At 44.8% G+C, this 12,052-nt stretch overlaps 1 protein-coding gene across 1 annotated transcript in view; it reads left to right on the top strand.

Moving 5' to 3' along the window:
* The first annotated feature begins 1,666 nt into the window (after positions 1-1,666).
* The window catches only part of LOC126177159 (juvenile hormone esterase-like), a 79,395-nt gene continuing 69,009 nt past the window's right edge, over positions 1,667-12,052 (top strand). Inside the window, exon 1 of the mRNA XM_049924437.1 lies at positions 1,667-1,945. Within this exon, the coding sequence (XP_049780394.1) occupies positions 1,667-1,945 (279 nt within the window). The remainder of the gene's footprint in view (positions 1,946-12,052) is intronic.

The following is a 12,052-nucleotide window of genomic DNA, read 5'->3' as shown; positions in this document are numbered from 1 at the left end:
CTAGGAACTCTTCAATCCAATCACAAAATTGGTCTGATAGTCCATATGCTCTTACTTTGTTCATTAAACGACTGTGGGGAACCGTATCGAACGCCTTGCGGAAGTCAAGAAACACGGCATCCACCCGGGAACCCGTGTCTATGGCCCTCTGACTCTAATAGTCGACGTCGGAGGCAACGTCTTACTGCGTCAGTAACCTTCTGACAGTTCTGCGCGTCCTTGCTGAGATGATGACCAGTCACCGTGTTTTTGTTCACTGCTTCGCTTCCGTAGACATTCTTCAAACGCCTATTATGCTCTGGTTTACCGCCAAAACAAACTCAGTGAAGGCTCTGTGCTTGGAACGCACCGCGGTTGCAGTCGCCATTTTGATGGCTACGTTTAGCGTCGCCACCTGTCGGAACCTCATGTAACTACAGGGGCAGAAGCGGGAGTATTCCCCGACGTTCCACAACAAATTCGGCCTGTTTTCCAGCCGAAATTGGTCAAGGAAAAAGTGTGTTGCATTACTTGATAAATGTCCCTCGTATTTGTGATGGTTGTTTATGCAAAGTTTTTGTAAGTGCCTATGCCCTTGCTGCAGATTACAGGCGTATGGTAAAGTTGTTACACGACGCAATGACAGTAGAGTTGGGCAACACGATTCTTTTTCCCGATTCGATTCCTACGATTCAATATGACATTGCGAATCGATTCCTACGATTGGTTCACGATTCTTTCACGATTCATTCTAGTCGGCGATGGCACGATTCTGACGGAATGCAAAAAGCTTTACATCTTACTCACGGATGGCAGGACATGTCTGAAATTGTCAATGAGGTTAGAATCGAACTGTGTCATGATAAGATATGCCAGAAATAGTTTATTTATGAGTAAACATGTATATGACGTTACAAGTGTGATTCTCGATTTATACGTGTAATGCCGTAATGTATGAAAGGTCACGTTTGATTTCATTGCACCTATTGTTTTATTTCTGTATGCCAGGAAAGAGGAGTCGATTTGTGCGAAAGATGGTGCAAAATTATGTGGTATGCCAGTTTGATTGTGTGGCTTGAACGTATCTAACTACAGACGTCTGTTTTATAGTAACAAAATCTAGCAGTGAGGCAGACGTGGTTTGGCTCATATCATCCTGTTTTTCTGCGCTAAAATCACCCTTGGAATTCATAACGCAGCTGACAGCACTCCCACACAGCAAATTTAGCTTAACTTTCATTTCTTCTAAATACAAAGCACAGGCGCGGTGGCTGATGGTAGCGATAGTAAATGGGAAATGCCTTTACGCTCGTTCCCGACAGCCACCGCCAAGTGTCAGCTTGGTTTTCACGAGTAATATTACGGCCCACGAACTTCGTTTGTTCGTTCTGAGCTTCCTTTGTTCACACGCATCCTCCACTTGACTGCCATCTGGCGGTCGTAGTCATTCGGCACGATTCGGCATGATTCGGAAGTTGCCTTCGAAGCATACCGTACTAAGAATCGATGAATCGATGGAACTTGGAGTCGTCACGACTCGGAAACACGCAATCGTTCTTACGATTCTTTTGAACGACGATTCGTCCATATCACGATTCGGTTCTTACGATTATTTACAGTCGTTGAAATGAACGAGTCATTCACGAATCGCCACAACTCATGACAGTGTCGGTGCCGGCAGCGCGCCATGCGGCTGTCGCCGGCGGCGGCGGCGCTCGCGCTGTCGCTGTGCCTGTGGCCGGAGCCTGGTGCGGGCGCCGAGCTGGACCTGACCGTGGTGCAGACGTCGGAGGGCGCGCTGCGCGGCCACATGATGACGTCGTTCGGCGGCCGGCTCTTCATCGCGTTCCGCGGCGTGCCGTACGCGCGCCCCCCCGTCGGCGTGCTGCGCTTCCGGCCGCCGGAGCCGCCCGTGCCCTGGACCGGCATCCGCTCCGCCAAGTACGAGGGCTCCGTCTGTCCGCAGGTACGCCTGCACGCTGCCACTCACTATCTACGTGATTACTGTGCTATTCACAATAAAGTGCCTGGCAGAGGGTTCAGTGAACCACCGTCATGCTGTCTCTCTACCGTTCCACTCTCGAACGGCACGCGGGAAAAACGAGCACTTCAGTTTTTCCGTGCGAGCCCTAATTTCCCTTATTTTATCGTGATGATCATTTCTCCCTATGTAGGTGGGTGCCAACAAAATGTTTTTGCAATCGGAGGAGAGAACTGGTGACTATTATTTTATTTAGCGTATGGCTAATACAGACATATCATGAAATTAAATTACCTATACATATGTACATATTGACACACAAGAAACTTAAGTTTGTCTTGACAACTGAATATCCAGTCCTTCAATCCAGCGCACTGCATCTGGTGTTGCTAGCAGTAAGTCCTCTTTGGCGCCGTGATAGGTTCGAATCCTGCATTCACTGACAATGTGGTGAACAGTCTGGTATGGAGCCCCGCAGTCACAAGCTGGATCAGGCAGCTTCTTCCGCTTAAAGAGAGCATCGCTGCATCGGCCATGGCCGGTACGGATTCTGTTGAGAGTAGTCCAGGTCTTGTGTGATAAGTCGAATCCACTTGGAAGTTTAGCACCTGAGAAGATGTTATGCAGGTGCACATCTGTCACTGCTTCCCACCGACCTTTCCATTCTTCAAGAGGTTTGAAATTCTTATCAACCATGTCAGCAGCATCGCACAGAGTTCAGTCTCTTCCGATTTCAAAGTGGCAGGTCGCTATGCACGGGTAGGTTAGAATTCCTGGAGATCTTGCAGAATTCTCTCATAAGGGCAGTACATCTGCTTACATCAGGAGGCATTATACCGGTTAACAGTGGAAGCCAATAAACTGGAGTAGATCTGATTGCGCCAGATATTATGCGCATTGTCGTATTCAGCTGGCTATCAACATGCCTTGTATGATGACTGTTCATCCAAACAGGTGCACAATACTCAGCATTTGAGTACACCAAGCCCAGAGCTGAAGATGGTGACTGAAATTTCATGAGAAGATCCCGTCGCAACGAAAAACGCCTGTGTTTTAGTGATTGCCACTCCAATTCACGTATCATGTCTGTGACACTATCTCCTCTGTTTCCCGATAATACAAAACGATCTGCCTTTCTTTGTACTTTTTCGATGTCATCCGTCAGTCCCACCTGATGCGGATCCCACACCGCACAGCAATATCCAGAATAGGGCGGACAAGCGTAGTGTAAGCAGTCTCTTTGGTAGACCTGTTGCACCTTTTAAGTGTTCTGCCAATGAATCGCAGTCTTTCGTTTGCTCTACCCACAATATTATCTATGTGATCGTTCCAATTTAGGTCATTTGTAATTGTAATCCCTAAGTATTTAGTTGAATTTACATTCCTCAGATTTGTGTGACTTATCGCGTAATCGAAATTTAGCTGATTTCCTTTAGTACTCATGTGAATAACTTCGCACTTTTCTTTGTTCAGGTTCAATTGCCACTTGTCGCACCATACAGATATCTTATCTAAATCATTTTGCAAGTCGTTTGGGTCATCTGATGACTTTTCAAGGCGGTAAATGACAGCGTCATCTGCAAACAATCTAAGACGGCTACTCAGATTGTCTCCTATGTCGTTAATATAGATCAGGAACAATAGAGGGCCTATAACACTTCATTGGGGAACGCCAGATATTAGTTCTGTTTTACTCGATGACTTTCCGTCTATTACTACGGACTGTGACCTTTCTGACAGGAAATCACGAATCCAGTCGCACAACTGAGGCGATACTCCGTAGGCACGCAGTTTGATTAGAAGACGCTTGTGAGGAACGGTGTCGAAAGCCTTCTGGAAACCTAAAAATATGGAATCAATTTAACATCCCCTGTCGATAGCACTTATTATTTCATGAGTATAAAGAGCTAGTTGTGTTTCACAAGAACGATGTTTTCTGAATCCGTGCTGACTATGTGTCAATAAATAGTTTTCTTCGCGGTACTTCATAATGTTCGAATACAGTGTATGTTCCAAAACCCTACTGCAAATCGACGTTAGTGATATAGGCCTGTAACTCAGCGGATTACTCCTACTTCCCTTTTTGGGTATTGGTGTGACTTGAGCAATATTCCAGCCTTTAGGTACGTATCTTTCTGTGAGCGAGTGGTTGTATATAACTGCTAAATATGGACCTATTTTATCAGCATAATCTATCTGCTAGTCAAGTCTGCTGCCTCAGTACACAGAGGATGCCCCACTCGTCTTGACAAGTCCAAATAACATTTGTCTAGATGAAAAGTAACAAATATTTTACAATTTGGGACATGGTCGTGGATTAAAACAGTGATTCAATAAGTGTAGAACAAGATTGATATTCATAGGACGAGAATGATTGCTTGTGACGTTTTTATATATGTGTAGTGTGTCCTGAAGAGATCATCCTCGATGACTTATTTTTCTAGGATGGGATGTAAGGATAAAAGGAAAACACTTTATTTATTACACATTCAGTTAGGCTTGGGCACTCAATGGGTCATTTAGCCTGCTGTCTTTGGTGATGTCTGTCTGCTGTGGAGGGTGGGATGTGTCTAGGCTGCGACTGCTTCCTCGTGTTATGACGTATCGCCCATGGGGGGTGAAACGTTATTGACTTCGGTACTCGATATTTGTGCCATCTTGCAGGGTTTACCGTTCCTACAGATTCTAATTGTCGAACTTCGTCCCTAAGGGTATCGATTTTTTCAAAAACTATTTTATAGTGGTTTCGTGGAGTGTGGTGCCGATGTCGACGTTTCTTGTCCACCATGGAGCTCCTGTCATCCATCGGTAGCAAATGTTTTGCAGCGCTTGGAGTTTGTTGTAGTTGGAGACGCACGTAGTTTCCCACGAGGTAGAGCCATATAACATTGTGGGTTCCAACATTGTCTTATAAAGTTAGAGTTTAGTCTTGGGGTTGAGATCCTTACTCTTCAGGAACGGAATCAATGACCTGGCCATCTTCTGGGCTGCCGTCTTCTTGTCGTCAATATGTTGCGTAAAGAGCAATCTTTTGTCAAGGTAGACACCGAGGTACTTCACTCCCGGCGACTATGGGACAAACTGATCACCTGTTTGGAGTCTGTCGTTCAGAACTGGTTTCCTCCGTGTGAACATAACGGCTGCCGTCTTCGTCGGGTTGATCGTTATCTTATTTTGCAGCGCTCAGCGTTCCATTACAGCAAGTTGCCGTGGCATCCTAGCGATTAGCTTGTCCAAGTGTCGTCCAGTAGTCAGAAATGCCGTGTCGTCCGAGTAAAAACTCGCCGTAACAATGGGGACTGTTGGGATGTCATTTATATGTAAGTTGAAAAGCAGAGGTGAAATGACACAGCCCTGCGGAATTCCCGCGGAGATCAGTTTCATTTCGGAGTTTTTATCGTCGACTCGGACATACAGTTTCCTGTCCTGCAGAAAGTTGTCTGAGTCCAATGTAACAATCCGCAATAGGGGTAGTGCGATGTAGTTTGACGATAAGGGTGGGCCGCCACACCTTATCGTATGCTTTTTCAATGTCAAGGAATACACCAGTTGTGAAGTGCTGCTTGTTGTATCCTTCTTGTATCCGTTGGGTGATCCGTAGAAGTTCGACAGATGACTTGTCCTTGAAACCGAATTGTTCGGGTCGTATAACATCATGCGCTGTAAGCGTGTCTTGGAGCCTCTTCAACAGCACTCTCTCGAGGACCTTGCCAAGGGTCGGCAAGAGGATAATTGGCCGGTAACTGCTGGGTTCTGCTAGGTTTTTACCTGGCTTTGGGACTGGAACTATTCGAGCCGCCTTCCATGCCGTAGGAAAATATTCCCGCAGTAGACAGCTGTTGAAAATTCGGGTAAGGAGCACAGTTGTCTTTCTGGGCAACTTGTTTCAAATCGGTGTTGCTTATGGAGTCGTTACCTGGCGCGTTATTGCGAGTCTTCCGGATAATTTTACGGATCTCTGCTGGTGTGGTGAGTTGTGGGCGGCTCTGCACAGGCGTAGTACGAAAAGCAGTCCATTCTGCTGTAACGACGGCTTCCTGTCCTTGCCAGGCGGACGTCGTTCACGGGGGTCGCTGGTGTAGACGTCTGTTCTTGGTAAGTCGTAGGGTCGTGGCGTCTTCTACATCCAGACTTTTGTGCAGTCATCTTCCACTAGTTGTAGTTGCTATTGAAATTCCTGAAATGTTTAGATACTATCACAACGGACGTGCTTATTTACCAAATCATTGAGCTTATTGCACCACTATACGAATAAAGTGTCCACTATTGCTTTTATGTGTGTTCTATAGACGATTCTGTTAACGCGCCAGGTTTGAGTCCCCTTCAGGCCGTTCCGCAAGAGCACTGGGTCTCGTTTTCCTCTCGTTTACCCACCGGATATAGTTCAGAAATGCCAGGAATCAGTTGTCGGGACCCGAAAAGACTAAACGACTACTTTGTGTCATTGTTAGCCATACTGGAGCTATTTTGTGTTTTTCGGAATTCTGTTTCTTAAACAAAATTTTGTAAAAGTGCTTAGAGCACAGTGGCGTGCAGCGTACATGAAGAAGGTTCAAGTTTCCGTGGTAACCTCGAAATACTTTACACAGTAACACTCGTGTCACAAGTCAGATGTACTATCTTTCGCACTGTAACGGTACCAATGGAAACTAAACAGTTGCGTAGGCTGATACGTTAAATAATATATCACACAGATGAAAATCTGATTCATATAGAAGGACTCTGAGTTAATGAGCGTATGCAAACATCTTTGATAGCATCACTCACTGTGAAACGCATACATTTGTAACGCGGGCACCCCTAGGACGACGAGTCTGCAGAGTATTATCCGTATTCCTTTTTACACTATTATCAAGAGTGGATAGTTCTTTCCTGGGTTACTTTAGAAACCTACGGGAGAAATTCGCAAACAAGATAAATTACGTGAGTGGAGAAAAGAGGTTTCCTTACAGCAATACAGTATGAAATCATCCTCGTAGCGTAATAGACTTATTTACTTATGTATGCAGTTTGGACAAGAAGAGAATAGAAGCTTTCGAAATGTGGTGCAACAGAAGAATGCTGAAGATTAGATGGGTAGATAAAATAACTAATGAGGAGGTATTGAATAGGATTGGGGAGAAGAGAAGTTTGTGGCACAACTTGACTAGAAGAAGGGATCAGTTGGTAGGACATGTTCTGGGGCATCACGTGATCACCAATTTGGTATTGGAGGGCAGCGTGGAGGGTAAAAATCGTAGAGGGAGACCAAGAGATGAATGCACTAAACAGATACAGAAGGATGTACGTTGCAGTAGGTACTGGGAGATGAAGAAGCTTGCACAGGATAGAGTAGCATGGAGAGCTGCATGAAACCAGTCTCAGGACTGAAGACCACAACAACAACAACAAAACAATGTCATTTTACCAAAAGGCAATAAATCAAAATCAGTGTGAATATAAGAAAGAATTTATTTACAGATTCTATATAAACGTCTTAAGTGCTGTCCAGTATTACCCCAAAACCGATGTAGAATTTGTCGTAATGCTGTACCAGACTCCCTACCCCTTTGCATATAAGCCTGCCGTCCGTCTACCGAGTTTTGTCATAAGATGAACCTAAATTCCGTGATTTGAAGAAGTCACAGTTGTTCCTGCCACCAGGGACAACAGTCAATATGACAACATATTGTGACACATTGTGAAACTTGTGCACATCCTTACGAAACAAATGGAGGTCCAATATGTCGCCAGGTGTCGTCTGCTGGACGACAGAGGCCGTCCGCATCATGCTGAACCAGCTCAGTATCTTCTTCTCCGATTCTAAGATGAGGGAGATGTCAGCCTTCCTTCAGTCCGTATTCGAAACCGCAGGAGACCTATTACTTTCTGTCGGTGAAGAAGTGGATGGTCGGCTGAGAGTGCACGCAAAATGAGGAACTACACGACTTTGCTAGCTACCATCCCGTTAAGATATATGTGTCTTGGGAGGGCAACATAAATGGTTGACTGGGGGTTGAGGGACTAAAAAGCAAAGGAACATGAATGCACGATCGTATTTATATGAACTGATTTTGGCCCATCAGTTGTAGTCAAAGCACCGATCACACACCGCTGCAGAACAGTTTCTGTGTTTAAAAAAAATTACAAGTTTAGTATTTCTCCGCAGATTTTTTAACGAATGTATGAATAAATGAATGCATCTGCAGTTGATTACATTGGCTGTATAACTTAGAAATACGAGGAATGCGTATGACATTCAGTAGTTAACTCATTAATGTGTGACACAGTTGTAGTGGCGCTGGTTATTTAAGTAACTAAAGGAGGCAGCCAAATTCACAAGAAACAGACTCAGGGTCTCTTGCAATTCGTGAATAATCAATCAAACTGTTAAGTCCATAATATGTTCTATATGAAAACTCTAAGGTTCTTGTATGGTCTCACTCACAGAAAAATTCTAATTCGCTGTATGTGCTGGGCCCTCGAAATGACTAAAATGTCAACATTTGCACTACCCAGCCACTTGCCACACACAACTCAAAAAACGCAAACTTTACAAGCGAATGTCCTGAAAATAGAACTTCTCACCCTTTGGAGCCAAAAAACCTACCCCCACCAATCCTTCTGAACATCCAAGTCCAGCTTCAAAGCGTTCCCTCACTAACCCTTTCAACTGCCTTCCCATTCGTTGCCACTATCTCTCTTTCCTACCAAGCCATTCCTTCCTATTGACGTGCATTATGTTACATTTCACTATATCTACAGGGTCTAGTCCATGACCCCTATACTCATAAGTACCGTGTCGAACAGGGTGCAGTGAGGGGGCATGTGTTTGTGCTCTAGAGTGCCTAGAAAAAAATCATTCACAGTGACTTGTTTATTATTCATAATACAGAATGGTCTTCCCAGGGCTCTAGCTGCTCAGCCGGTTTTGCGCATACCCCGTCAGCATTAGGAGGCATAGTTACGTCGCAGCCGGCCTGTTCCCCCAGGCGTCGTAGCCAGCACGGACCACGCCGGTGGACAATAGCTCTCTGAAGCGCTCTCGTTGACGTAGAAGACGTGCCCCCAGGAGATTCACCCTCCAGCCCTCCAGCCCAGCAGAAGACTCCAGTTATGAGACAGAGGCCGGCTTCATGTGTTGGCTCCCAACACTACGGCGGACGGCGAACAGCTTCTTGCCCCGCTATCAAGCTCCTGTAGGCCAGTAGGCTGATAGCGGTTTCTGCAGCCCATAAGAATCCAGAAGTTGGTGCTACAGCGTACCGTGGGAGTCACTCTTGAAAGGTTTTGTATTTTTACTGGCACTTCCCATGCGCTCCACTGCAGTGGAGGTACTACTTTCGTTTGGTCAGCTCTCCTTGTGACTTCAGATTTTCGTAACTTAGTCTTTCAGACGCTCTTTTCTGCTGTGTCAGAGGTTGAATAGTTACTGTCGCGTTGGATCTGGGCTTTCTTGTGACACTATGCTCTGTCACCAATATGATTTCGTCGTTTTGCCCATGATGTCATTGTGACTTGTTTGCGGATTCGGGCGCTCGCAATCGCTTCTGCATTCACCTCCTCCTACTCAGAATTTTCCCCTAGTTGGCAGTCTGATGGTCATTGAATCAGGCAGTTTGGCTTCAGTAAATATTTAGTCTTTGCCTGGGATACTATTCTGTGGTGAATCACAACTTGGGATGAATAAGCCAACATTAATAAAAAGAGTTTCATAATATATCGCGCTCAAAACGATCACAATGACATCAAACACTGTACAGGGTATTCAGAAAATAGTGTCACCTTTATCTACAGGGCTATTACAAATGATTGAAGCGATTTCATAAATTCACTGTAGCTCCATTCATTGACATATATATGGTCACGACACACTACAGATACGTAGAAAAACTCATAAAGTTTTGTTCGGCTGAAGCCGCACTTCACGTTTTTGCCGCCAGAGCGCTCAAGAGCGTAGTGAGACAAAATGGCGACAGGAGCCGAGAAAGCATATGTCGTGCTTGAAATGCACTCACATCAGTCAGTCATAACAGTGCAACGACACTTCAGGACGAAGTTCAACAAAGATCCACCAACTGCTAACTCCATTCGGCGATGGTATGCGCAGTTTAAAGCTTCTGGATGCCTCTGTAAGGGGAAATCAACGGGTCGGCCTGCAGTGAGCGAAGAAACGGTTGAACGCGTGCGGGCAAGTTTCACGCGTAGCCCGCGTAAGTTAACATATAAAGCAAGCAGGGAGCTAAACGTACCACAGCCGACGGTTTGGAAAATCTTACGGAAAAGACTAAAGCAGAAGCCTTACCGTTTACAATTGCTACAAGCCTGACACCCGATGACAAAGTCAAACGCTTTGAATTTTCGGCGCGGTTGCAACAGCTCATGGGAGAGGATGCGTTCAGTGTGAAACTTGTTTTCAGTGATGAAGCAACATTTTTTCTTAATGGTGAAGTGAACAGACACAATGTGCGAATCTGGGTGGTAGAGAATCCTCACGCATTCGTGCAGCAAATTCGCAATTCACCAAAAGTTAACGTGTTTTGTGCAGTCTCACGGTTTAAAGTTTACGGCCCCTTTTTCTTCTGCGAAAAAAACGTTACAGGACACGTGTATCTGGACATGCTGGAAAATTGGCTCATGCCATAACTGGAGACCGACAGCGCCGACTTCATCTTTCAACAGGATGGTGCTCCACCGCACTTTCATCATGGTGTTCGGCATTTCTTAAACAGGAGATTGGAAAACCGATGGATCGGTCGTGGTGGAGATCATGATCAGCAATTCATGTCATGGCCTCCACGCTCTCCCGACTTAACCCCATGCGATTTCTTTCTGTGGGGTTATGTGAAAGATTCAGTGTTTAAACCTCCTCTACCAAGAAACGTGCCAGAACTGCGAGCTCGCATCAACGATGCTCTCGAACTCATTGATGGGGACATGCTGCGCCGAGTGTGAGTGAGGAACTTGATTATCGGCTTGATGTCTGCCGAATCACTAAAGGGGCACATATCGAACATTTGTGAATGCCTAAAAAAACTTTTTCAGTTTTTGTATGTGTGTGCAAAGCATTTTGAAAATATCACAAATAATAAAGTTATTGTAGAGCTGTGAAATCGCTTCAATCATTTGTAATAACCCTGTATATGGGGCAGTATTGTTCGAAACTAGATGAGGAGTCCCTACAATTATATGTCTGGAAAACCAATACCTGTTGATATATGGCCTAATCTGTCCTCTCATTCTTATCTGTTACGTTGAGATAGACACTAGAGGCAGTGCTGCATGTGGTTACCACATATCCTTACACATACTTCAGCCTTTCTTCGCAGTGAATCAAATACATCATGCATTGTTCACACACATGTGCACATTATCGACGAGGTGGGCAAACACCAACACCTTTAAATCTCCCAAAGGGCAGAAATATAACAGATTCAGGTCAGGTGAACGGGGAGGCCGTGCTACCAGACCTCCTTGGCCAATCTTTCGCCCATGTAGTATTGCAGTGAGGTAGTCTCATACGACCGCTAGAGAATGGAATGGTGCCGCGAGGTGCAAAACCGCAGTTGTCTTTCTGCAAGTGTAACGTTTTCCAATAGCACTGGTAATTAATAATTCATAAATTGGTTATACACAATACCCGTTAATGTGTTTGGTAAAGCATATGGCCCTGCGAGTCTGTCACCAGCAATTCCTGTCTATCTACTGATTCTGATAAGATATTGGTGGCTCACCTCCATGACTGCTCGAGAATCTTCATCTGCTCACACGTGGATATTGTGGTAATTTGCTATGCCATCTCTTGTGATGACTGATACCACCACATACTATACATTACTTGCCACATTTGAAACGTCCCTTATACCAACAGGGACTGGTTTCTGAACACGTAATTATAGAATCTTTTCTTCTGTCTTTGAGCAGTACTACCTCCTGCGGGAACATGTCACTTTTTAAACATCTTCTGTATTCAAAATTAATAATAAAATATTTCACTAATATGGATATTCTACTGCTAGCCTAAGACATAAATAACCTGTAAGTTTTTATTATTAAGTAAAGCTGTAGAAGTTTAGAAATACCAATATTGCATACTTTGATGTGTGCATTAAA

Source organism: Schistocerca cancellata, chromosome 1 (genome assembly GCF_023864275.1).
Source record: "Schistocerca cancellata isolate TAMUIC-IGC-003103 chromosome 1, iqSchCanc2.1, whole genome shotgun sequence".
Taxonomy (NCBI): domain Eukaryota; kingdom Metazoa; phylum Arthropoda; class Insecta; order Orthoptera; family Acrididae; genus Schistocerca; species Schistocerca cancellata.
This window is presented reverse-complemented; position numbering and strand designations above follow the sequence as displayed.